The following is a 27,902-nucleotide window of genomic DNA, read 5'->3' as shown; positions in this document are numbered from 1 at the left end:
GCCATGTGCACACGGTGCGGATTTGGCTGCGGATCCGCAGCAGAGTTCCATCAAGTTTACAGTACCATGTAAACCTATGGAAAACCAAATCCGCTGTGCCCATGGTGCGGAAAATACCACGCGGAAACGCTGCGTTGTATTTTCCGCAGCATGTCAATTCTTTGTGCGGATTTCGCAGCGTTTTACACCTGTTCCTCAATAGGAATCCACAGGTGAAATCCGCACAAAAAACACTGGAAATCCACGGAAAATCCACAGGTAAAACGCAGTGCCTTTTACCCGCGGATTTTTCAAAAATGATGCTGAAAAATCTCACACGAATCCGCAACGTGGGCACATAGCCTTAGGGTTAGGGTTGGAATTAGGGTTGTGGTTAGGGTTGTGTTGGGGTTAGGGTTGTGGTTAGGGGTGTGTTGGGGTTAGGGTTGTGGTTAGGGGTGTGTTGGGGTTAGGGGTGTGATTAGGGTTATGGCTACAGTTGGGATTAGAGTTAGGGGTGTGTTGGGTTTAGTGTTGGAGGTAGAATTGAGGGGTTACCACTGTTTAGGCACATCAGGGGTCTCCAGCCAATCTCGTATTCAAAAAGTCAAATAGTGCTCCCTCAATTTCGAGCTCCGACGTGTGCCCAAACAGTGGTTTACCCCCACATATGGGGTACCAGCATACTCAGGATAAACTGCGCAACAATTACTGGGGTCCAATTTCTCCTGTTACCCTTGTGAAAATAAAAAAATGCTTGCTAAAACATCATTTTTGAGGAAAGAAAAATGATTTTTTATTTTCACGGCTCTGTGTTGTAAACGTCTGTGAAGCACTTGGGGGTTCAAAGTGCTCACCACATATCTAGATAAGTTCCTTGGGGGGTCTAGTTTCTAAAATGGGGTCACTTGTTGGGGGTTTCTACTGTTTAGGCACACCAGGGGCTCTGCAAACTCAACGTGACGCCCGCAGACCATTCCATCAAAGTCTGCATTTCAAAAGTCACTACTTCCCTTCTGAGCCCCGGCGTGTGCCCAAACAGTGGTTTACCTCCACACATGGGGTATCAGCGTACTCAGGAGAAACTGGACAACAACTTTTGGTGTCCATTTTCTCCTGTAACCCTTGGGAAAATAAAAAATTCTGGGCTAAATAATTATTTTTGAGGAAAGAAAACGTATTTATTATTTTCACGGCTCTGCATTATAAACTTCTATGAAGCACTTGGGGGTTCAAAGTGCTCACCACACAACTAGATAAGTTCCTTTCGGGGTCTAGTTTCCAAAATGGGGTCACTTGTGGGGGGTTTCTACTGTTAAGCCACATCAGGGGCTCTGCAAACGCAACATGACGCCCACAGAGCATTCCATCAAAGTCTTCATTTCAAAACGTCACTACTTCACTTCTGAGCCCCGGCATGTGCCCAAACAGTGGTTTACCCCCACATATGGGGTATCAGCATACTCAGGAGAAACTGGACAACAACTTTTGGGGTCAAATTTCTCCTGTTACCCTTGGGAAAATAAAAAATTGCAGGCTAAAAGATCATTTTTGAGAAAATAATGTTTTATTTTTATTTTCATGGCTGTGCGTTATAAACTTCTGTGAAGCACTTGGGGGTTCAAAGTCCTCACCACACATCTAGATTAGTTCCTTTGGGGGTCTAGTTTCCAAAATGGGGTCATTTCTGGGGGATCTCCAATGTTTAGGCACACAGGGGCTCTCCAAACGTGACATGGTGTCCGCTAATGATTGGAGCTAATTTTCCATTTAAAAAGCCAAATGGCGTGCCTTCCCTTCCGAGCCCTGCCGTGCCCCCAAACAGTGGTTTACCCCCACATATGGGGTATCAGCGTACTCAGGACAAAGTGGACAACAACATTTGGGGTCCAATTTCTCCTATTACCCTTGGCAAAATAGGAAATTCCAGGCTAAAAAATCATTTTTGAGGAAAGAAAAATTATTTTTTATTTTCATGGCTCTGCGTTATAAACTTCTGTGAAGCACCTGGGGGTTTAAAGTGCTCAATATGCATCTAGATAAGTTCCTTGGGGGGTCTAGTTTCCAAAATGGGGTCACTTGTGGGGGAGCTCCAATGTTTAGGCACACAGGGGCTCTCCAAACGCGACATGGTGTCCGCTAACAATTGGAGCTAATTTTCCATTCAAAAAGTCAAATGGCGCACCTTCCCTTCCGAGCCCTGCCGTGTGCCCAAACAGTGGTTTACCCGCACATATGAGGTATCGGCGTACTCGGGAGAAATTGCCCAACAAATTTTAGGATCCATTTTATCCTGTTGCCATAGTGAAAATGAAAAAATTGAGGCTAAAAGAATTTTTGTGTGAAAAAAAAGTACTTTTTCATTTTTACGGATCAATTTGTGAAGCACCTGGGGGTTCAAAGTGCTCACTATGCATCTAGATAAGTTCCTTGGGGCGTCTAGTTTCCAAAATGGGGTCACATGTGGGGGAGCTCCAATTTTTAGGCACACGGGGGGTCTCCAAACGTGACATGGTGTCCGCTAAAGAGTGGAGCCAATTTTTCATTCAAAAAGTCAAATGGCGCTCCTTCCCTTCCAAGCCCTGCCTTGCGCCCAAACAGTGGTTTACCCCCACATATGAGGTATCAGCGTACTCAGGACAAATTGGACAACAACTTTCGTGGTTCAGTTTCTCCTTTTACCATTGGGAAAATAAAAAAATTGTTGCTAAAAGATAATTTTTCCTTCCATGTTGCTTCTGCTGCTGTGAAGCACCTGAAGGGTTAATAAACTTCTTGAATGTGGTTTTGAGTACCTTGAGGGGTGCAGTTTTTAGAATGGTGTCACTTTTGGGTATTTTCAGCCATATAGACCCCTCAAACTGACTTCAAATGTGAGGTGGTCCCTAAAAAAAATGGTTTTGTAAATTTCGTTGTAAAAATGAGAAATCGCTGGTCAAATTTTAACCCTTATATCTTCCTAGCAAAAAAAAATTTTGTTTTCAAAATTGTGCTGATGTAAAGTATACATGTGGGAAATGTTATTTATTAACTATTTTGTGTCACATACCTCTCTGGTTTAACAGAATAAAAATTCAAAATGTGAAAATTGCGAAATTTTCAAAATTTTCGCCAAATTTCCGTTTTTATCACAAATAAACGCAGAATTTATTGACCTAAATTTACCACTAACATGAAGCCCAATATGTCACGAAAAAACAGTCTCAGAACCGCTAGGTTCCGTTGAAGCGTTCCTGAGTTATTACCTCATAACGGGACACTGGTCAGAATTGCAAAAAACGGCAAGGTCTTTAAGGTCAAAATAGGCTGGGTCATGAAGGGGTTAAAGTAATGATGGCTGCTTTTTTCTTGCCATAATACAAATTCTAACAGTCTATTCAGTATGACTATCAGCTGTGTATCCACCAGACTTCTGCTCAACACAACTGATGGTTTCAACCCCATTTATAAGGCAAGGAATCCCACTTATTAAACCTGACAGGGCACACCTGTGAAGTGAAAACTCTTTCCGGTGTCTACCCCTTGAAGCTCATCAAGAGAATGCCCAGAGTGTGCAAAGCAGTCATCAAAGCAAAAGTTGGCTACTTTGAAGAACCTAGAATAAAAGACATGTTTTCAGTTGTTTCACACATTTTTGTTAAGTATATAATTCCACATGTGTTAATTTATAGTTTTGATGCCTTCAGTGTGAATGTACAATTTTCATAGTCATGAAAATACAGAAAAATCTTTAAATGAGAAGGTGTCCAAACTTTTGGTCTGTATCTATCTATCTATATAAAATGTGTGTATGTATGTATTTATATGTATGAATATATGTATATATATATCTCCTTCCCTAACCACACTAACTGCGTTTCTTTTTTTTTTTTCTACTTCCTTTTTTATGTCGCTTCTTTTGAGAATTCCAGCGGATAATGGGATATTCAAATGGGTCATCATCAGGGGCAAAGGCTGCGGTCACTTTTGCCTCCCCTGCCTCATCCATGAATCAAAGCATCATCAGTGACCTTCCTTTCAGGGACTGGGCTAGTCCTTGCTCTCTGTCACTGTGCGATGTACATAATGACAGTGCGCTCTCTTACAGGGCACCACTGATGTCTGTGCGCTGAGTATTCTGACAAGGCACACTGACAGTACACTTTGTTACTGCTAATCTGAGGAGTCGAGAGATCGCTCTGTCTTTCTCCACATCTTACAGGGACTAACACAGCCACCGAATTGAAGGTCACTGACACACTTTGTTTCTGTGGGGCGCAGGGGCTGCGGCACTGACGGGCAGCCTCTGCTCCCTAATGATACTAGATTAAAAATTTCAACATACTCTGGGATTCTCAAAGAAAGCGTCCTCAAAATGGAATTGGGGAGAAGAGATAGTGTAGATTAATCATTTGAATTCAAGTTTATTAGAAAATTGTTAAGATTATGGCACTAAATAGAAATTAATTAATATCCTTTTTTCAGGACCAAATGTTATAGAAGCCAAACCATATCGATCGGAAGCGTCAAATTCATCTAAGGTATGCTGGTCCTCCTTGTGTTACATGCAGCATTGTATGGTCCTACATTTCCCAAACCCTTTACTCCGAAAACAATAAGTGCAGTCCTCTATGGCTGCCATAACGGTGTGTTTCTGCCTTGATTTTCTACTTAGGCTAGATTGGCTTTTGACACTTAGCAGCAGGGCGGTGGAGTCGGTAAGCCAAACCTCCGACTCCAACTCCGACTCAATTCCCATGACTCCGAAACCCTCATACATGGCTCATGTTTAAGTTTGTCATAAATTTACTGTAGTAAAATTGTAGCATCAGGCTTTTAATCTTTATTATGAAACAATAATCAAGCCATTTAGATAGAACATAAAATATATTTATATTGGAATACAGCTTTAGAACAAATTTTTTTTTTGCGTATTAATAGTTTATTATACACTCTGCAGTAAGTGGGAAAAAAAACAGCTTTCAACAAAAACGTACTGAATAAAATTTGTGCAGTCTATAAATTTGCTCTGAGAAATAGTATCGCCTCCATCAGATCCTCCTTCATAGATGACCTCAAATCTGACCTAGTTTTTTTTTTTTTTTTAAGGCTAGAAAGCAACCTCTCTACACTAACTTGGGTTGGTCCCAAAGCAGTAACCACATGGGCAACATCTCTAAGGCTAGGTTCACATTGCGGTAACAGCAGTCCGTTCAACACATGCGTTAACGGACTGCTGTTAACGCAAGTGCCGATATGTCGTCGCGCTAGCGCAGATAGAGCTAGCAGATGCTCTATCTGCGCTAGCAGTGACGGACGCAGAAACGCTGCAGCCTGCGTCCCAGGTCCGTCACTTAATGAAGGCACATAGCTAGTGCACGCCCATTGTGGGCGTGCGCTAGCGATGCTTCCGATATTGGACTAAATGGCGGCATTAACCGACAACGTTACCCCGCGTTATGCAGCATTTGTTTTCATCTGGTTCAGTTATACACTGACACACAAAATGTTTATTATCTTGAGTCACTGGGATATGCTCAAATATAGCTTGTCTCAGCAGGGTACAAGTCACTAAATGCTTCACATCATATTTCTTCACAGTCTATGAAGAGGGGAGGAGGGTGGGAGGGAGCATGTTTGTGCTGAATCACATTCCAGAACACACACAAATATATATGTCCTCATCCATCCTGTTACTGTATTTCCGAATTTGAGATGTTAGAAAGCATTTTTTTCCCTTATATTCTTTGTTTAGTGTATATAAGTCATCAGAGCAGCTAATTTCTCCAAACATGAGCTAAGAGGAAAAACAAACTAAAGGTACCGTCACATTAAGCGACACTGCAGTGATCTAGACAATGATCCCGATCGCTGCAGCGTCGCTGTGTGGTCGCTGGAGAACTGTCACACAGACAGCTCTCCAGCGACCAACGATGCCGAAGTCCCCTGGTAACCAGTGTAAACATCGGGTTACTAAGCGCAGGGCCGCGCTTAGTAACCCGATGTTTACCCTGGTTACCAGCGTAAACGTAAAAAAAAAAAAACACTACATACTTACATTCCGGCGTCTGTCCTCTCCGGCGCTCTGCTTCCTGCACTAAGCTCCGGCCGGAAAGCAGAGCACAGCGGTGACGTCACCACTGTGCTTTCCGGCCGCTGCGCTTACACAGTGCAGAGAAGCAGAGCGCCGGAGAGGACAGACACCGGAATGTAAGTATGTAGTGTTTTTTTTTTTTTTTTACATTTACACTGGTAACCAGGGTAAACATCGTGTTACTAAGCGCGGCCCTGCGCTTAGTATCCCGGTGTTTACCCTGGTTACCAGTGAAGACATCACTGAATCGGCGTCACACACGCCGCTACAGCGATGTCTGCGGGAGATCCAGCGACGAAATAAAGTTCTGGACTTTCTGCGCCGACCAACGATGGCATAGCAGGATCCAGATCACTGCTGCCTGTCAAACTGAACGATATCGCTAGCCAGGACGCTGCAACGTCACGGATCGCTAGCGATATCGTTCAGTGTGACGGTACCTTAAAACATCAAGCATACAAAGACAACATATACTGGACTATTGATTTATGCACAGTTTATTGAGTGTTTAGAAATGCTTTAGGAAGTACTTGCCTTAATCCTGCTTTCCTGTTCACTCCAGAAATTCTAAGATGAATGTAGGCTTTCCTTCCCTGTGTGTTTATTTTTTTCCCATTGTCTGTAGAGGATGAGCTTCACTACTTATCATGAACATAAACTACAGCACAGATTAATCTCAGCTAAAAGTCTAGACCTTAGATCAGGAATAGGACAGATATTTATAGGACATTTCATAACTTTCCCAAACTCTTATGAAAAAATATTCCCCACAAACTGCATTGAACTACTGTACCCAATTTATTATATATTTTAGGAGTCTGTCCATTTTATACCGACTCCACCAAAATGGGCTCAGACTCCACGACTTCGACACCACAACCCTGCTTAGCAGTGCATAGAAATGTTGGAGGTAAAATGTAAAAGCCTCAAATGAATGTATAAAATTAAAATTAAGGGGTTGTCCAGGACTTTAACATTGATGGCCAATTTTTAGGATCAGTCATCAATGTCTGATTGGTGAAGATGCAACACCTAGTACCCCCGCTAATCAGCTGTTCCCTGTGCCATCGCTGGGTAGCCCTGTTCAGTTGTGGAGCTCAACAGCACAACTTAGTCAACTGTATAGGGACCACAGCTCGGTGCAACAAATCCACCCCTTATTTGAATCAGTAGGGTGCAAATGTGCAGTACCTGACCACAGCCACTATTCCATTGGTAGATCTGTGCTGTGCAGCTTTGTAACTTATGCTACGTTCACATTTGCGTTGTGCGGGGCTGCGTCGGCGACACAACGCAAACAAGAAAGCATGCAAAACGCATAGTTTTGTGACGCATGCGTCCTTTTTTGGCCAGATTTTGGACGCAAAAAAAATGCAACTTGCTGCGTCCTCTGCGCTCTGACGCTTACGCCAAAAAAGATGCATGCATCACAAAACGCATGAAAACGCATGTCAATGTGCCCCCATGTTAAATATAGGGGCGCATGGCGCATGCGTCGCCGCGGCTGCGCCCGACGCAGCCCCGCAAAACGCTAATGTGAACGTAGCCTAAGCAGTTCCAGCCACTGCTAGCACCAGGAACAACTGATCAACATGGGTGTCAAACCGCCACAGTCAGTCATTGATGACCTATCCTATGGATTGGCCATCAATGTTAACCCCTTCCCGACCCATGACGCCACGTAGGCGTCATGAAAGTCGGTGCCAATCCGACCCATGACGCCTATGTGGCGTCATGGAAAGATCGTGTCCCTGCAGATCGGGTGAAAGGGTTAACTCCCATTTCACCCGATCTGCAGGGACAGGGGGAGTGGTAGTTCAGCCCAGGGGGGGTGGCTTCACCCCCCCCCCCCCCCTCCCGTGGCTACGATCGCTCTGATTGGCTGTTGAAAGTGAAACTGCCAATCGGAGCGATTTGTAATATTTCACCTATTATAACGGGTGAAATATTACAATCCAGCTATGGCCGATGCTGCAATATCATCGGCCATGGCTGGAAACACTAATGTGCCCCCACCCCACCCCACCGATCGCCCCCCCAGCCCTCCGATCTGCCCGGTACACTGCCCCGCTCCCCTCCGTCCTGTGCTCCGCTCCCCCCCGTGCTCTTGTCCGCTCACCCCCGTGCTCCAATCACCCCCCCCCCGTGCTCCAATCACCCCCCCTGCACTCCGATCCACCCCCGTGCTCCGTTCCACCCCCCGTGCTCCGTTCCACCCCTCCCGCGTTCCGATCCACCCCTCCCGCGTTCCGATCCACCCCCCCCCCCCCCGTGCTCTGATCCCCCCCCCGTGCTCCCCCCCTCACCCCATCATACTTACCGATCCTGCCGGGGTCCGTCCGTCTTCTCCCTGGGCGCTGCCATCTTCCAAAATGGCGGGTGCATGCGCAGTGCGCCCGCCGAATCTGCCGGCCGGCAGATTCGTTCAAAGTGCATTTTGATCACTGAGATATAATCTATCACAGTGATCAAAATAAAAAAATAATAAATGACCCCCCCCCCCCCCCCCCCTTTGTCACCACCATAGGTAGGGACAATAAAAAAATAAAGAATTTTTTTTTTTTCCACTAATGTTAGAATAGGGTTAGGGTTAGGGTTTCGATATGTGCACACGTATTCTGGTACTCTGCGGATTTTTCCGCTGCGGATTTGATAAATGCGCAGTGCTAAACCGCTGCGGATTTATCGCGGATTTACCGCGTTTTTTCTGCGCCTTTCACTGCGGTTTTACAACTGCGATTTTCTATTGGAGCAGTTGTAAAACCGCTGCGGAGTCCGCAGAAAGAAGCGACATGCTGCGGAATGTAAACCGCTGCGTTTCCGTGCAGTTTTTCCGCAGCATGTGTACAGCGATTTTTGTTTCCCATAGGTTTACATTGAACTGTAAACTCATGGGAAACTGCTGCGGATCCGCAGCGTTTTCCGCAGTGTGTGCACATACCTTTAGAATTAGGCCATGTGCACACGGTGCGGATTGGCCGCTGCGAATTCGCAGCAGTGTTCCATCAGGTTTACAGTACCATGTAAACCTATGGAAAACCAAATCCGCTGTGCCCATGGTGCGGAAAATACCGCGCGGAAACGCTGCGTTGTATTTTCCGCAGCATGTCAATTCTTTGTGCGGATTCCGCAGCGTTTTACACCTGTTCCTCAATAGGGATCCGCAGATGAAATCCGCACAAAAAACACTGGAAATCCGCAGAAAATCCGCAGGTAAAACACAGTGCCTTTTACCCGTGGATTTTTCAAAAATGATGCTGAAAAATCTCACACGAATCCGCAACGTGGGCACATAGCCTTAGGGTTAGGGTTGGAATTAGGGTTGTAGTTAGGGTTGTGATTAGGGTTATGGCTACAGTTGGGATTAGGGTTAGGGGTGTGGGGGGGGTTAGTGTTGGGGTTAGTGTTGGAGGTAGAATTGAGGGGTTTCCACTGTTTAGGCACATCAGGGGTCTCCAAACGCAACATGGCGCCACCATTGATTCCAGCCAATCTTGTATTCAAAAAGTGAAATGGTGCTCCCTCACTTCCGAGCCCCGACGTGTGCCCAAACAGCGGTTTACCCCCACATATGGGGTACCAGCATACTCAGGACAAACTGCGCAACAATTACTGGGGTCCAATTTCTCCTGTTACCCTTGGGAAAATAAAAAAATGCTTGCTAAAACATCATTTTTGAGGAAAGAAAAATGATTTTTTTATTTTCACGGCTCTGTGTTGTAAACGTCTGTGAAGCACTTGGGGGTTCAAAGTGCTCACCACATATCTAGATAAGTTCCTTTTGGGGTCTAGTTTCCAAAATGGGGTCACTTGTGGGGGGTTTCTACTGTTTAGGCACATCAGGGGCTCTGCAAACGCAACGTGACGCCCGCAGACCATGCCATCAAAGTCTGCATTTCAAAAGTCACTACTTCACTTCTGAGCCCCGGCGTGTGCCCAAACAGTGGTTTACCCCCACACATGGGGTATCAGCGTACTCAGGAGAAACTGGACAATAACTTTTGGGGTCCAATTTCTCCTGTAACTCTTGGGAAAATAAAAAATTCTGGGCTAAATAATTATTTTTGAGTAAAGAAAACGTATTTTTTATTTTCATGGCTCTGCGTTATAAACTTCTGTGAAGCACTTGGGGGTTCAAAGTGCTCACCACACATCTAGATTAGTTCCTTTGGGGGTCTAGTTTCCAAAATGGGGTCATTTGTGGGGGGTTTCTACTGTTTAGCCACATCAGGGGCTCTGCAAACGCAACGTGACGCCCACAGAGCATTCCATCAAAGTCTGCATTTCAAAACATCACTACTTCACTTCCGAGCCCCGGCATGTGCCCAAACAGTGAGAAAATGATTTTTATTTTTTATTTTCATGGCTCTGCGTTATAAACTTCTGTGAAGCACTTGGGGGTTCAAAGTCCTCAACACACATCTAGATTAGTTCCTTTGGGGGTCTAGTTTCCAAAATGGGGTCATTTGTGGGGGATCTCCAATGTTTAGGCATACAGGGGCTCTCCAAACGTGACATGGTGTCCGCTAATGATTGGAGCTAATTTTCCATTTAAAAAGCCAAATGGCGTGCCTTCCCTTCCGAGCCCTGCCGTGCGCCCAAACAGTGGTTTACCCCCACATATGGGGTATCAGCGTACTCAGGACAAACTGGACAAGAACATTTGGGGTCTAATTTCTCCTATTACACTTGGCAAAATAGGAAATTCCAGGCTAAAAAATCATTTTTGAGGAAAGAAAAATTATTTTTTATTTTCATGGCTCTGCGTTATAAACTTCTGTGAAGCACCTGGGGGTTTAAAGTGCTCAATATGCATCTAGATAAGTTCCTTGGGGGGTCTATTTTCCAAAATGGGGTCACTTGTGGGGGAGCTCCAATGTTTAGGCACACAGGGGCTCTACAAACGCGACATGGTGTCCGCTAACGATGGAGATAATTTTTCATTCAAAAAGTCAAATGGCGCTCCTTCCCTTCCAAGCCTTACCATGTGCCCAAACAGTAATTTACCCCCACATGTGAGGTATTGGAGAAATTGCCCAACAAATTTTAGGATCCATTTTATCCTGTTGCCTATGTGAAAATGAAAAAATTGAGGCTAAAAGAATTTTTTTGTGAAAAAAAGTACTTTTTCATTTTTACGGATCAATTTGTGAAGCACCTCGGGGTTTAAAGTGTTCACTATGCATCTAGATAAGTTCCTTGGGGTGTCTAGTTTCCAAAATGGGGTCACTTGTGGGGGAGCTCCAATATTTAGGCACATGGGGGCTCTCCAAACGTGACATGGTGTCCGCTAAAAAGTGGAGCCAATTTTTCATTCAAAAAGTCAAATGGCGCTCCTTCCCTTCCAAGCCCTGCTGTGCGCCCAAACAGTGGTTTACCCCAACATATGAGGTATCAGTGTACTCAGGACAAATTGGACAACAACTTTTGTGGTTCAGTTTCTCCTTTTACCATTGGGAAAATAAAAAAATTGTTGCTAAAAGATAATTTTTGTGACTAAAAAGTTAAATGTTCATTTTTTCCTTCCATGTTGCTTCTGCTGCTGTGAAGTAGCTGAAGGGTTAATAAACTTCTTGAATGTGGTTTTGAGTACCTTGAGGGGTGCATTTTTTAGAATGGTGTCACTTTTGGGTATTTTCAGCCATATAGACCCCTCAAACTGACTTCAAATGTGAGGTGGTCCCTAAAAAAAAAATGGTTTTGTAAATTTCGTTGTAAAAATTAGAAATCGCTGGTCAAATTTTAACCCTTATAACTTCCTAGCAAAAAAAAATTTTGTTTCCAAAATTGTGCTGATGTAAAGTATACATGTGGGAAATGTTATTTATTAACTATTTTGTGTCACATAACTCTCTGGTTTAACAGAATAAAGATTCAAAATGTGAAAATTGCGAAATTTTCAAAATTTTCGCCAAATTTCCATTTTTATCACAAATAAACGCAGAATTTATTGACCTAAATTTACCACTAACATGAAGCCCAATATGTCACGAATTAACAGTCTCAGAACCGCTAGGTTCCGTTGAAGCGTTCCTGAGTTATTACCTCATAAAGGGACACTGGTCAGAATTGCAAAAAACGGCAAGGTCTTTAAGGTCAAAATAGGCTGGGTCATGAAGGTGTTAAAGTCCCGGACAACCCCTTTAATAAAATTCTCAATACTACACTGCTTTTTGGTTTCAGTTGATTAGTTGTTTTTGAAGTACTGCTTTAAAGGGGTTGTCCAACCAATCAATGGGCTAAGCTTATTAAAGAAATTTATACTTGAACTCGGTTACCACACAAAGCCCATTACCTGCCATGGCCGTGTTTCAATAGATGAAAAAAAAATGTCCCGTTTTCCTAAACCTGGACAACCCCATGGAGGTTGGAATTTTTATGTATTATTGTAGTGCAGCGTTGCAACTGTAAAACCTCAGATTATTTTTTTCTTATTTTTACCTTTTAATTTTGCAGTTTGGTCAATATACTTTACAGTCTCCAGTCATGTCCACGTACAACCAGCAGCTGTGGCTAATGTGTAGACTTGAACTTGACAAGACAGATGGTAAGTGGAGCCCTAATTCTGTGTGATTACATTACAGAAGATGTATATAATGCTGCACTTCAAATTCTGTGAGGAAACGTTTGCCACATCAAGCAACAATTGAATGTGTTACAAAATGTGCTGTGCTGAGATAATCTTATAAATGTGCCCCTGCTGTGTACTGTGTAATGGCCGTGTCTGACCGTGCAGGAACATGGTCTAATCATACCACAGCTCCTGGGTAGGGAAGAAAAGCGTATACAGACAGGACAGCAGGAGATCACAGCTGATGCTTTCTGTGAGGAAAAGCTTTTGCTGTTTGTTTTTAAAGCAATGTTCTACCTCACACAAAGAATCAGCTGTGACCCCCTGCTGTAATGTCTGTATACTCTTTTGCTTTCCCCTGCCCAGGAGATGTGGTATGATCAGACCATGTTCCTGTACGGTCAGCACGGCCATTACACAGTACACAGAAGGGGCACATTTATAAGATTATTTCAGCACAGTAATTTTTTTTAACAAATCGAATTGTGGAAGTTATAATTATTCTAAGATCTATTGATTGAAATGTAATTTGTTCCTGGGGAAATCCCCTTTAAAATAGAAGAATTCTACGTCTGGACACTTTTTTTTTTTTTTTAAATTCAGTATAAATAACCTAGTTTAATAAGTTTTTTTTCTTCAAATGGCTTAAGCCGGTTTCACATTTGCGGTTGTGTCCGCAGCATTTCATCCGCAATAATCCGCATGCGTTGTGTGTTCCTATATTTAACATTAGAAATGCAAGTGTCTGCGTTTGATTGCGTTTTGCCACGTTTGACGACGCATGTGTCGTTTCGTCGTCTGCGGTTTGGCGCGGTAAACGCTACATGTATTAATTTTGGAGCCGTCAATTAGCCGCCTAGAAACGCATGCGGTTGTTAGCGGTACAAATGCGCCAAAAAAGCATTGCTGTCTATGTGAACGCATGTGGCCGCAATCACATGCGTTTGCTTGCGTTCGTGAACCAGAGAAAAACATGTCTAGACACTGATAAGCCTCCCCCCACATACAAGAAGATAAAGGAAGAGAGTGGGTAGTTGCAGGTCACTACGCAGCAGACAGAGAAGCTTTCCAGACGCAGCAGAGAAGACACAAGAAGGAATCTACACTCAGAACAATGTGAGTATATCCTAGCCATTGCCTTTATTTTCTATTTTTCTGTCTCCACATGTCCTAATTTTTTCCATTTCTTTCTTTCTGCATGCATCAGAATGTCATCTTCTTCTGATGAGGAGCAATGTCCTGGGTCTTCTGAAGCTGAACATGTCAGTGAAATGAGTACTCACCTCGTCAGATTGGTAAGTATTCACTGTCCCATCTACACATGACAATTTTTTTTTTTCATTTTTTTTTTTTAGAGTACGTCTACTGCGGCAGAGGCTGGGCCGGCGCAGCTGAGACACAGTCGGGTGGCAAGGCGGCAGCGTGTACGTATACAAGGCTGACTGTTTACTGTATCCTCACATTAGTATTCTTGAATCTTCCTTTCTGTACTTTCTTTCTTTACATTTTTCTTCTGGACTCCTTTTGTTTCTTGACTTTCCTTATTCATGCCATTTCTCATCCTCCGTTTTCTTTCTTTTCCTTATGTTAATGTATCCAACATTAATGTCTTTATTTAATTTTTAGGTTCCAGAACGGGATGAAGACCTCATAGAAAATGACATCCTCATCTCCCTGGTCCAGGAGCGAGTCCCGTTGTGGGACACCTGGGTTCCACAGCACTCGGACAATGTGACGATTCGGCGCCTATGGAATGAGGTGGCCAAAGCGATGTGGGATGGCTGGGACAACGCCCCGACTCGGGTCCAAAATGCATTTTGTTTGTAAGTATTGCAATGCAGTGTGAAGCAGCAGTGACCTTTGCCGTGCTCACACAATTGTGTGTGATGAGAGAAACTCTCAGGTTGGGGTTCAATGAAGGACCGGTTCAACAAGGACCTGCGTCAAGAGAGCCGTGTTCCCAGTGGTTCAGGAGCAAGGATCCGAAAGTACAAATTCCATCGCATTCTGGCATTTTTAAGACCCGGTCCTTGCCCAGAGAATGTAAGTATTTCTCCCGCGCATTTGGTTGTGTTGTATTGCCATAATCTGTATGTTTCTATTCCACAGGAGTTGGCGTCTGGTTAATTTTTGGTATTAATTTTTTTTCCCTTTTTTCACAGCACATGGAGCAGCACTGTTGACCCAGGCTCTGGAGCGGTCCTTCATCAGACAGCCACGGACCCGTCCCAGCCATCCTGCAGCGCTGCAGCAAGTGGGCCTGCCACACTACCTGGAGACCAGGAAGCTGGTCCATCAGGTCTTCCCCTTTCCCAATCCTCTGCCTCTGCCCCTTTTTTATTGGGCTCCTCCCGGTTGCGGCAGAGGGCATCGGACAGGTCCCTCATGCCCGAGTTTTTGCACTTGAGCTCGGTTTTTCACGAAGGACTCAAGGCTTTGGGTGACCAAATGGATATTTCCTTTAGCCACATGAATACATGTATCCAGGAGGTCACCAAAAGCCTTGACCAAGTAAAAACCGACCTCCAGAGGCCACCACATCATTTCTTTAACCAAATTGAGCAGGGCATGTCAGAACACCTTAGGCTAGGTTCACATTACGTTAGTGCAGTCCGTTCAACGCATACGTTAAAAGGACTGCGCTGATGCAAGTGCCGACTTTGCACAGCGCTAGCGCAGATGGAGCATCTGCTAGCTCCATCTGCGCTAGCGGTGACGGACCTGGAAACGCTGCAGCCCGCGTCTCGGGTCCGTCACTCAATGTCGGACGCATCGCTAGGGCACGCCCATTGTGGGCGTGCGCTAGCGATGCGTCCGACATTGCATTCAATGGCGCCGTCAACGGACTACGTTATGCCGCGGTGTAACGTAGTCCGTTAAACGGAGACACTGAACGCAATGTGAACCTAGCCTTAGCCTACGTTCACATTAGCGTCGCGTCGCTGTTGCGTCGGCGACGCAGCGGCGACGCGCCCCTATGTTTAACATGGGGGACGCGTGCGTCTTTTTCCACGCGTTTTCCGACACGTGCGTCCTTTTAGACGCTAGCGTCGGACGCAAGAAAACGCTACAAGTTGCATTTTTCTTGCGTCCGATTTCGGCAAAAAACGACGCACGCGTCGCAAAACGCGCGCGTTTTTGCGCGCGTTTGCGCGCGTTTTTCCGTGCGTCGCCGACGCAACAGCGACGCGATGCTAATGTGAACGTAGACTTACTCCTGATCTCCAGCTTAGTGTCATGCAGGCCTGCAATGCTGCTTACGTGCAGGCTATGCAGCAGAGTCGGTATTTTCAGCAGACAGTGTCGGCATATCCACCTGTGCCTTCACTGTCATGATTAACCTCAATGCCGACCTCTGCTGCATACCACTGCACGGCCACCTCTATTCCTAGCACTGCCGGACACCAGTACAGCACCACCACCATGCCGAATGCTGTAGGACAGCCCACGACCACCACCATGACAACCGCTGCTCCTGCTTGGACGTCCTTCACTGACACCACGATGCAGCAGCAGGACCCTGGCATGGCCTTCTGTACCACCACCACCATGATGCAGCAGGACCCAGGCATGGCCTTCCGCTCTACAAGCGCTATGGACTCTGGCATGGCTGCACGCTTTACGAGCACTATGGACTCTGGCATGGCTGCACGCTCTATGAGTGCTATGGACTCTGGCATGGCTGCACGCTCTACGAGCATTATGGACTCTGGCACAGTGCAGCCGGACCCTGACAGGTCATCAACCACGACCATGCCACGACATACCGAGGCTTACCAGAACCCGGCGATCCCAGAAAGGGAGAAAAAATAAAAAACAGCGTACTATTAGTATTTCTCCCCCCTCACCTCCCAGTGTGTCTGTTATGTCAGGTTTGTCTCACCCTTAACCCCTTTACCCCCAAGGGTGGTTTGCACGTTATGGACCGGGCCAATTTTTACAATTCTGACCACTGTCCCTTTATGAGGTTATAACTCTGGAACGCTTCAACGGATCCCGGTGATTCTGACATTGTTTTCTCGTGACATATTGTACTTCATGGTAGTGGTAAAATTTCTTTGATATTACCTGCGTTTATTTGTGAAAAAAACGGAAATATGGCGAAAATTTTGCAATTTTCCAACTTTGAATTTTTATGCAATTAAATCACAGAGATATATCACACAAAATACTTAATAAGTAACATTTCCCACATGTCTACTTTACATCAGCACAATTTTGGAACCAAAATTTTTTTTTTGTTAGGGAGTTATAAGGGTTAAAGAAGGAATCAATATCACCATTACACACTGAATGGGAAACCACTGGGTAAATCTGACAGGGAGAAGGACTTGGGGATCCTAGTTAATGATAAACTTACCTGGAGCAGCCAGTGCCAGGCAGCAGCTGCCAAGGCAAACAGGATCATGGGGTGCATTAAAAGAGGTCTGGATACACATGATGAGAGCATTATACTGCCTCTGTACAAATCCCTAGTTAGACCGCACATGGAGTACTGTGTCCAGTTTTGGGCACCGGTGCTCAGGAAGGATATAATGGAACTAGAGAGAGTACAAAGGAGGGCAACAAAATTAATAAAGGGGATGGGAGAACTACAATACCCAGATAGATTAGCGAAATTAGGATTATTTAGTCTAGAAAAAAGACGACTGAGGGGCGATCTAATAACCATGTATAAGTATATAAGGGGACAATACAAATATCTCGCTGAGGATCTGTTTATACCAAGGAAGGTGACGGGCACAAGGGGGCATTCTTTGCGTCTGGAGGAGAGAAGGTTTTTCCACCAACATAGAAGAGGATTCTTTACTGTTAGGGCAGTGAGAATCTGGAATTGCTTGCCTGAGGAGGTGGTGATGGCGAACTCAGTCGAGGGGTTCAAGAGAGGCCTGGATGTCTTCCTGGAGCAGAACAATATTGTATCATACAATTATTAGGTTCTGTAGAAGGACGTAGATCTGGGGATTTATTATGATGGAATATAGGCTGAACTGGATGGACAAATGTCTTTTTTCGGCCTTACTAACTATGTTACTATGTAAAAGTTGACCAGCAATTTCTCATTTTTACAACACCATTTTATTTTAGGGACCACATCTCATTTGAAGTCATTTTGAGGGGTCTATATGATAGAAAATACCCAAGTGTGACACCATTCTAAAAACTGCACCCCTCAAGGTTCTCAAAACCACATTCAAGAAGTTTATTAACCCTTCAGGTGTTTCACAGGAATTTTTGGAATGTTTAAATAAAAATTAACATTTAACTTTTTTTCACAAAAAATTTACTTCAGCTCCAATTTGTTTTATTTTACCAAGGGTTACAGGAGAAAATGGACCCCAAACCTTGTTGTCCAATTTGTCCTGAGAACGCCGATACCCCATATGTGGAGGTAAGCCACTGTTTGGGCGCATGACAGAGCTTGGAAGCGAAGGAGTGCCATTTGACTTTTCAATGCAAAATTGACTGGAATTGAGATGGGACGCCATGTTGCGTTTGGAGAGCCACTGATGTGCCTAAACATTGAAACCCCCCACAAGTGACACCATTTTGGAAAGTAGACCCCCTAAGGAACTTATCTAGAGGTGTGGTGAGTACTTTGACCCACCAAGTGCTTCACAGAAGTTTATAATGCAGAACCATAAAAATAAAAAAACATTTTTTTTTTCACAAAAATTATTTTTTCGCCCCCAATTTTTTATTTTCCCAATGGTAAGAGATGAAATTGGAACCAAAATGTTGTTGTACAATTTGTCCTGAGTACGCTGATACCCCATATGTGGGGGTAAACCACTGCTTGGGAACATGGGAGAGTTCGGAAGGGAAGGAGCGCCGTTTGACTTTTCAATGCAAAATTCACAGGAATTGAGATGGGACGCCATGTTGCATTTGGAGAGCCACTGATGTGCCTAAACATTGAAACCCCCCACAAGTGACACCATTTTGGAAAGTAGACCCCCTAAGGAACTTATCTAGATGTGTGGTGAGCACTTTGACCCACCAAGAGCTTCACAGAATTTTATAATGTAGAGCCGTAAAAATAAAACTAAAATTTTTTTCCCCCCAAAATTATTTTTTAGCCCCCAGATTTGTATTTTCTCGAGGGTAACAGGAGAAATTGGACCCCAAAAGTTGTTGTCCAATTTTTCCTGAGTGCGCTGATGCCCCATATGTGGGGGGAACCACCGTTTGGGCGCATGGGAGGGCTCAGAAGGGAAGGAGCGCCATTTGGAATGCAGACTTAGATGGAATGGTCTGCAGGCGTCACATTGCGTTTGCAGAACCTCTAATGTACCTAAACAGTAGAAACCCCCCACAAGTGACCCCATATTGGAAACTAGACCCCCCCCACAAACTTATCTAGATGTGTTGTGAGAACTTTGAGCCCCCAAGTGTTTCACTACAGTTTATAACACAGAGCTGTGAAAATAAAAAAATCTTTTTTTTTCCCACAAAAATTATTTTTTAGCCCCCAGTTTTGTATTTTCCCAAGGGTAACAGGAGAAATTGGACCCCAAAAGTTGTTGTCCAATTTGTCCTGAGTACGCTGATACCCCATATGTTGGGGTAAACCCCTGTTTGGGCACACGGGAGAGCTCGGAAGGGAAGGAGCACTGTTTTACTTTTTCAACGCAGAATTGGCTGGAATTGAGATCGGACGCCATGTCGCGTTTGGAGACCCCCTGATGTGCCTAAACAGTGGAAACCCCCAATTATAACTGAAACCCTAATCCAAACACACCCCTAACCCCAATTCCAATGGTAACCCTAACCACACCTCTAACCCAGACACACCCCTAATCCCAACCCTACTCCCAACCTCAAATGTAATCCAAACCCTAACCCTAACTTAAGCCCCAACCCTAACTGTAGCCTTAACCCTAACTGTAGCCTTAACCCTAACTGTAGCCTTAACCCTAACTGTAGCCTTAACCCTAACTGTAGCCTTAACCCTAACTGTAGCCTTAACCCTAACTGTAGCCTTAACCCTAACTGTAGCCTTAACCCTAACTGTAGCCTTAACCCTAACTGTAGCCTTAACCCTAACTGTAGCCTTAACCCTAGCCCTAACCCTAGCCCTAACCCTAGCCCTAACCCTAATGTGAAAATGGAAATAAATACATTTTTTTAATTTTTTTATTTTTCCCTAACTAAGGGGGTGATGAAGGGGGGTTTGATTTACGTTTATAGCGGGTTTTTTAGCGGATTTTTATGATTGGCAGCCGTCACACACTGAAAGACGCTTTTTATTGCAAAAAATATTTTTTGCGTTACCACATTTTGAGAGCTATAATTTTTCCATATTTGAGTCCACAGAGTCATGTGGGGTCTTGTTTTTTGCGGGACGAGTTGACGTTTTTATTGGTAACATTTTCGGGCACGTGACATTTTTTTGATCGCTTTTTATTCCGATTTTTGTGAGGCAGAATTACCAAAAACCAGCTATTCATGAATTTCTTTTGTGGGAGGTGTTTATACCGTTCAGCGTTTAGTAAAATTGATAAAGCAGTTTTATTCTTCGGGTCAGTACGATTACAGCGACACCTCATTTATATAATTTTTTTTATGTTTTGGCGCTTTTATACGATAATAACTATTTTATAGAAAAAATAATTATTTTTGCATCGCTTTATTCTGAGGACTATAACTTTTTTATTTTTTTGCAGATGTTGCTGTATGGCGGCTCGTTTTTTGCGGGACAAGATGACGCTTTCAGCGGTACCATGGTTATTTATATCCGTCTTTTTGACCGGGTGTTATTCCACTTTTTGTTCGGCGGTATGATAATAAAGCGTTGTTTTTTGCCTCGTTTTTTTTTTCTTCTTACGGTGTTTACTGAAGGGGTTAACTAGTGGGACAGTTTTATAGGTCGGGTCGTTACGGACGCGGCGATACTAAATATGTGTACTTTTATTGTTTTTTTTTTATTTAGATAAAGAAATGTATTTATGGGAATAATCTTTTTTTTTTTTTTTTTTCATTATTTAGGATTTTTTTTTTTTTTTTTTTTTTTACACACTTGTAAAAAATTTTTTTTACTTTGTCCCGGGGGGGGAGGGGGGGGGGACAATACAGATCGGTGATCTGCCAGTTTGCACAGCACTCTGACAGATAACCGATCTGTCTCAGAGCGCTGCAGTGTTACCAAGTGCCTGCTCTGAGCAGGCACTTGGTAAGCCACCTCCCTCCCTGCAGGACCCGGATCCGCGGCCATCTTGGATCCGGGATTTGCTGCAGGGATGAAGGTAGGAGACCCCCGGAGCAACGCGATCACATCGCGTTGCTGCGGGGGTCTCAGGGAAGCCCGCAGGGAGCCTCCTCCCTGCACGATGCTTCCCTGCACCGCCGGCACATCGCGATCATGTTTGATCGCGGTGTGCCGGGGGTTAATGTGTCGCGGGTGGTCCGTGACCGCTCCTGGCACATAGTGCCGGATGTCAGCTGCGATAAGCAGCTGACACCCGGCCGCGCTCCCCCGTGAGCACGGACGATCGCCTATGACGTACTATTCCGTCCTTGGGATGTAGGGCCCAGCCCACATGGACGGAATAGTACGTCTAATGGCAGAAAGGGGCTAAAGGGCGTCTCAGGCCTCTGATGTGTCAAGCCCTATACCCGAACTACCAGACCCCACAAGTTTCATTGCTTCTTCTCCTGCCACCCCTGCGTCATCCACAGTTAGCCAGGCCTCACAGCTTCACACCCCCCGTTTCCATCACTCTACCCCAAGCAGGCGCAGTTAAATAAATATTTTTGTTCTAAAATAAATACCGTACAAGTTTTTTGCTCCCAATTATGTTTGGTTAATTGTGTCTTTCGCCGCTGGCAACACACACCGTGCGCCAAATAAAGCACTGCGCCGCACACTTTATTTTTTGGCCACATCATAGCTCCAGTAGTTAGCAAGTATAACACTTTGTGTGTCTTTAGTATAGAGCTATGAGGTGGACCAAAAAATTTATACTTGTATTTTCTCCGTAATCTCTTCCTTCGGCTTACTCTGTGACTAGTGTTGCAGACTGAAGAGAAAATGGTGGCAATATAATGCAAAACTACGGTATATTTAACAGGTCAGGTGTCCAAAAACTCATTAGTTAAGACACCTGACCTGGTGAGTAGAGAACTGCCTTGTATAACCTCCATTTTCTCTTATGTGTACGTAATCTATTTCACACAAAGTGAAGGGACGATGGCGGTCATACACTGCATATCTATGCTCACCTGGACATGTGTCAGAAATAGTGAATTCATGAGGCTGTTATATGTGCATCATGAATTCATTATTTCTGACACCGGACTTGATGAGTATAGATCTGTTTTGTATGACAGCCATTGTCTCTTCAGTCTGTGTCCAATGGATACTGCATAGCAGAACAGAATCAGGACGCAATGACGTCAACAACCTTACCACTAAAACAACATGGCTGCCGTCACACTAGCAGTATGTGGTCAGTATTTTATATCTGTATTTGTAAGTCAAAACAAGGAGTGGAACAATTAGAGGAAAATTAGAATATTAACATATCTCAGCCTTTATCACCCACTCCTGGTTTTGGATTACAAATACTGATAATAAATACAGACCAAATACTGCTAGTGTGAGGACAACCTCGATTTGTAGAGGAAATACATATGAGACATGGTCAAGACACCAAAAAATAAAGTTTATTAACTAGAAACATTAGTAACATGTAAGAAAATAACTGATACAGATAAAATAACAACAGGACATTTACACAACATTGTCCTGCCATGACGCACGTCCAATATCCGAATAAAAAAAGGCAGCAAATTGGTCCCGCATGTGGCCAACTTCAGCTGTTGACCGCAGCGGGTGATGCTGGTTATCGGGCAGGGGGTGTACAACTGGTTCATCCAGTTCAATGTTGGGCCGCTCCTTAGTCATTATGTAATTGCCTTTTTGGAAGTGCATTGAACAGCAAGGTGGATTGCAGCTGAGGAAAAAGAAAAAAAAAATCTTTAAATCTTCAGCTTAGCGAGTGTGAACGAGCTGAGTGTGACCTGAGCGTAAGTGTGAACGGTGGTAAGTGTGACTTGTGATTCAGTGAAGAGGTATTTGGAAAGCCTTTAACAAATACCTGTGTGAATTGCTGAATTGGGAGTAGCTATATTCACAAGGGGTAAACTTAGGGTGGGGGCTTATAATTAGGGGTTTATAAGGGGCAGCTGTTTGGGGCTCAAGTCCTTTTTGGAAGTGCATTGAACGGCAAGGTGGATTGCCGCTGAGGGGAAAAAATAATCTTGAAATCTTCAGCTTAGTGAGTGTGAACGAGCTGAGTGTGACCTGAGCATAAGTGTGAACGGCAGTAAGTGTGACTTGTGATTCAGTGACTTTGGATTCAGGGAGTTTCCAAGGGAGGAATTACTGAAATGCTGTCTGTATTTTATTAATACTTTGCATTTTTTTTATTTAACGGTTCTGTCTGGTGCAATCCCCATTAGGAAATGTGCTCCACTATTGTTAATGCCATCCAGTGCAGTATCCAGTGCAGTGCACATCTTGCCACATGTATGCAATCCTTGATGAGCCGGTCGAGGGTGCATACTGCTGTGCGAGATGTGAGCATGTTGTGCATTTGGAAGCCCAGATTCTGGATCTAAATGTGCAGCTGGCAACACTGAGATCCATTGACAACATGGAAAGGAGTCTTCTGCTCACTGAGCAGACGCTCAATGGGATAGATGAGGTGGGGGATGGTAGGATGGAGCTGCAGGACAGTGAAGTAGCAAGCTGGGTGACAGAAGGCCGGGTAGAGGGAAGAGTGCCAGGGAGGCTAGTCCTGATCTGGCACACCCCAATAAGTTTGCTAAGTTGGCAGATGAGGGGGTGCCAGTACAGTGGTAGCACTGCTGCAGCCAGGCATGTCCTCTGAAAGACGGAGGAGTGACTGCTCCAGTAAGGAGGGAAATAGGAGAGCAGGGCAGGCCAGAGAGGTGCTGGTAGTGGGGGACTCAATTATTAGGGGAACAGATAGGGCAATCTGTCACAAAGACAGGGATCGTCAAACCGTGTGCTGCCTACCTGGCGCTCGAGTCCGACACATCGCTGATTGGGTGGACAGATTACTGGGAGGGGCTGGTGAGGACCCAGCGGTCATGGTGCACATTGGCACAAATGACAAAGTTAGAGGTAGGTGGAAGGTCCTTAACCCCTTTCTGCCATTAGAAGTACTATTCCATCCATGTGGGGTGAGCCCTACTTCCCAAGGACGGAATAGTACGTCAAAGGCGATCGGCCGCGCTCCCATCGTGAGCGCGGCCGGGTGTCAGCTGCTTATCGCAGCTGACATCCGGCACTATGTGCCAGGAGCGGTCACGGACCGCCCCCGGCACATTAACCCCCGGCATACCGCGATCAAACTTTGCTCCGGGGGTCTCCTACCTTCCTCCCTGCAGCAAGTCCCGGATCCAAGATGGCCGCGGATCCGGGTCCTGCAGGGAGGGAGGTGCCTTACCAAGTGCCTGCTCAGAGCATGCACTTGGTAACGCTGCAGCGCTCTTTGACAGATCGGTGATCTGTCAGAGTGCTGTGCAAACTGGCAGATCACCGATCTGTATTTTCCCCCTGGGACAAAGTAAAAAAGTTAAAAAAATTTTTTTACAAGTGTGTAAAAAAAAAAAAAATCTTAAATAATGAAAAAAATATAGATATATATTATTCCCCATAAATACATTTCTTTATCTAAATAAAAAACAAAAAACAAAAGTACACATATTTAGTATCGCCGCGTCCGTAACGACCCGACCTATAAAACTGTCCCACTAGTTAACTCCTTCAGTAAACACCTTAAGGGGGAAAAAAAAAACGAGACAAAAAACAACGCTTTATTATCATACCACCGAACAAAAAGTGGAATAACACGCGATCAAAAAGACGGATATAAATAACCATGGTACCGCTGAAATCGTCATCTTGTCCCGCAAAAAAAACGAGCCGCCATACAGCAACATCAGCAAAAAAGTAAAAAAGTTATAGTCCTCAGAATAAAGCGATGCAAAAATAATTATTTTTTCTATAAAATAGTTTTTATCGTGTAAAAGCGCCAAAACATTAAAAAAATGATATAAATGAGGTGTCGCTGTAATCGTACTGACCCGAAGAATAAAACTGCTTTATCAATTTTACCAAATGCGGAACGGTATAAACGCCTCCCCCAAAAGAAATTCATGAATAGCTGGTTTTTGGTAATTCTGCCTCACAAAAATTGGAATAAAAAGCGATCAAAAAATGTCACGTGCCCGAAAATGTTAATAAAAACGTCAACTCGTCCCGCAAAAAACAAGACCTCACATGACTCTGTGGACTCAAATATGGAAAAATTATACCTCTCAAAATGTGGTAACGCAAAAAATATTTTTTGCAATAAAAAGCATCTTTCAGTGTGTGACGGCTGCCAATCATAAAAATCCGCTAAAAAACCCGCTATAAAAGTAAATCAAACCCCCCTTCATCACCCCCTTAGTTGGGGAAAAATAAAAAAATTTAAAAAATGTATTTATTTCCGTTTTCCCATTAGGGTTAGGGCTAGGGTTAGGGTTAGGGCTAGGGTTATGGTTAGGGCTAGGGTTAAGGCCACAGTTAGGGTTAAGGCTACAGTTAGGGTTAAGGCTACAGTTATGGTCGGGGCTAAAGTTAGGGTTAGGGTTTGGATTACGTTTGCGGTTGGGAATAGGGTTGGGATTAGGGTTAAGGGTGTGTCTGGGTTAGAGGTGTGGTTAGGGCTACCGTTGGAATTAGGGTTAGGGGTGTGTTTGGATCAGGGTTTCAGTTATAATTGGGGGTTTCCACAGTTTAGGCACATCAGGGGCTCTCCAAACGCGACATGGCATCCGATCTCAATTCCAGCCAATTCTGCGTTGAAAAAGTAAAACAGTGCTCCTTCCCTTCCGAGCTCTCCCATCCGCCCAAACAGTGGTTTACCCCCACATATGGGGTATCAGCGTACTCAGGAGAAATTGTACAACATCTTTTTGGTTCCAATTTCTTCTCTCACCATTGGGAAAATAAAAAATTGGGGGCGAAAATATAATTTTTGTGAAAAAAAAATTATTTTTTATTTTTACGGTTCTGCATTATAAACTTCTGTGAAGCACTTGGTGGGTCAAAGTACTCACCACACCTCTAGATAAGTTCCTTAGGGGGTCTACTTTCCAAAATGGTGTCACTTGTGGGGGGTTTCAATGTTTAGGCACATCAGTGGCTCTTCAAACGCAACATGGCGTCCCATCTCAATTCCAGTCAATTTTGCATTAAAAAGTCAAATGGCGCTCCTTCGCTTCCAAGCTCTGTCATGCGCCCAAACAGTGGTTTACCTCCACTTATGGGGTATCGGCGTTCTCAGGACAAATTGTACAACAAGGTTTGGGGTCCATTTTCTCCTGTAACTCTTGGTAAAATAAAACAAATTGGAGGTGAAGTAAATTTTTTGTGAAAAAAAAGTTAAATGTTAATTTTTATTTAAACATTCCAAAAATTCCTGTGAAACGCCTGAAGGGTTAATAAACTTCTTGAATGTGGTTTTGAGAACCTTGAGGGGTGCAGTTTTTAGAATGGTGTCACACTTGGTTATTTTCTATCATATAGACCCCTCAAAATGACTTCAAATGAGATGTGGTCCCTAAAATAAAATGGTGTTGTAAAAATGATTAATTGCTGGTCAAATTTTAACCTTTATAACTCCCTAACAAAAAAAAAATTTTTTTCAAAAATTGTGCTGATGTAAAGTAGACATGTGGGAAATGTTACTTATTAAGTATTTTGTGTGACATATCTCTGTGATTTAATTGCATAAAAATTCAAAGTTGGAAAATTGCGAAATTTTCAAAATTTTCGCCATATTTCCGTTTTTTTCACAAATAAACGCAGGTAATATCAAAGAAATTTTACCACTATCATGAAGTACAATATGTCACGAGAAAACAATGTCAGAATCACCGGGATCCGTTGAAGCGTTCCAGAGTTATAACCTCATAAAGGGACAGTGGTCAGAATTGTAAAAATTGGCCCGGTCGATAACGTGCAAACCACCCTTGGGGGTAAAGGGGTTAAAGATGATTTCAGGGAATTAGGCTGCAGGCTGAAAGCAAGGACCTCCAACGTAGTATTTTCCGAAATACTGCCTGTGCCACGCCAGAAAGGCAACGGGAGATTAGGGAGGTTAATAAGTGGCTCAAGAATTGGGGTAGGAAGGAGGGGTTTGGGTTCCTGCAGAACTGGGCCGACTTCTCAGTTGGCTACAGGCTCTACGCTAGGGACGGGCTGCACCTCAATGGGGAGATTGCAACTGTGTTGGGGGAGAAAATGGCTAGAAGGTTGGAGGAGTGTTTAAACTAGGGATTGGGGGAAGATAGTGCATTTTATAGGAGGGGAAGATAGTGCAGATAGAGACCTGGGCACAAATAAGGAAGATGGGGGTGGTGGTGGCATGGGGGTGGGGTTAGAACAGGTAATAATTTAAGAAAGAATAGAGGTACAGAGAGGAACATCAAGTGCATGTATACTAATGCCAGAAGCCTCGCCAACAAAATGGATGAATTAGAACTAATGTTGTTGGAGCATAATTATGACATAGTGGGGATATCTGAAACATGGCTGAATGAGAGCCATGACTGGGCTGCTAACTTGCAGTGTTATAGTCTGTTCAGAAATGACCGCATGGATAGGCAAGGGGGAGGGGTGTGTCTATATGTAAAATCGTCCTTAAAACTCATCCGGCGTGATAATATAGGTGAATCTAATGAAGATGTAGAGTCCCTGTGGGTGGAGATAAGGGGAGGGAGAAAAAATAATAAATTATTGATAGGGGTTTGTTATAAATCTCCAAAAATAATGGAAGCAATGGAGAATATCCTCGTAAAGCAAATAGATGAAGCTGCGACTCAAGGAGAAGTCATTATTATGAGGGACTTCAACTACCCTGAAATAGATTGGGGAACAGAAACCTGCAGTTCCTGCAAAGGTAATCAGTTTTTGACAACTATGAGAGACAATTACCTTTCACAACTGGTTCAGGACCCAACACGAAGCGGGGCACTGCTAGACCTAATATTAACCAACAGGCCAGACCGCATATCAAATATAAGGGTTGGGGGTCACTTGGGAAATAGCGATCACAAAATAATAAGTTTACATGTAGCCTTTAATAAGATGTGTAGTAGAGGGGTTACAAGGACACTAAACGGATGAGAGAGGATCTTGGTGCAATTAACTGGGATGATATCCTGAGATATAAAAATACACAAAGAAAATGAGAGACA

At 44.1% G+C, this 27,902-nt stretch overlaps 1 protein-coding gene across 8 annotated transcripts in view; it reads left to right on the top strand.

Annotated features, from left to right (window-relative positions):
* Positions 1–27,902, top strand: part of TMEM181 (transmembrane protein 181) — a 325,398-nt gene that overhangs the window by 128,710 nt on the left and 168,786 nt on the right. For all 8 annotated transcript variants that reach the window (XM_069769350.1, XM_069769352.1, XM_069769353.1 and 5 more), the window contains exons 3-4: positions 4,444–4,499; positions 12,509–12,599. In XM_069769350.1, the coding sequence (XP_069625451.1) occupies positions 4,444–4,499; positions 12,509–12,599 (147 nt within the window). The remainder of the gene's footprint in view (positions 1–4,443; positions 4,500–12,508; positions 12,600–27,902) is intronic.

This window comes from Ranitomeya imitator, chromosome 5, assembly GCF_032444005.1.
Source record: "Ranitomeya imitator isolate aRanImi1 chromosome 5, aRanImi1.pri, whole genome shotgun sequence".
Lineage (NCBI taxonomy): Eukaryota > Metazoa > Chordata > Amphibia > Anura > Dendrobatidae > Ranitomeya > Ranitomeya imitator.
Note: the sequence above shows the minus strand (reverse complement) of the source record. Positions and strands in the feature narration are given on the sequence as shown.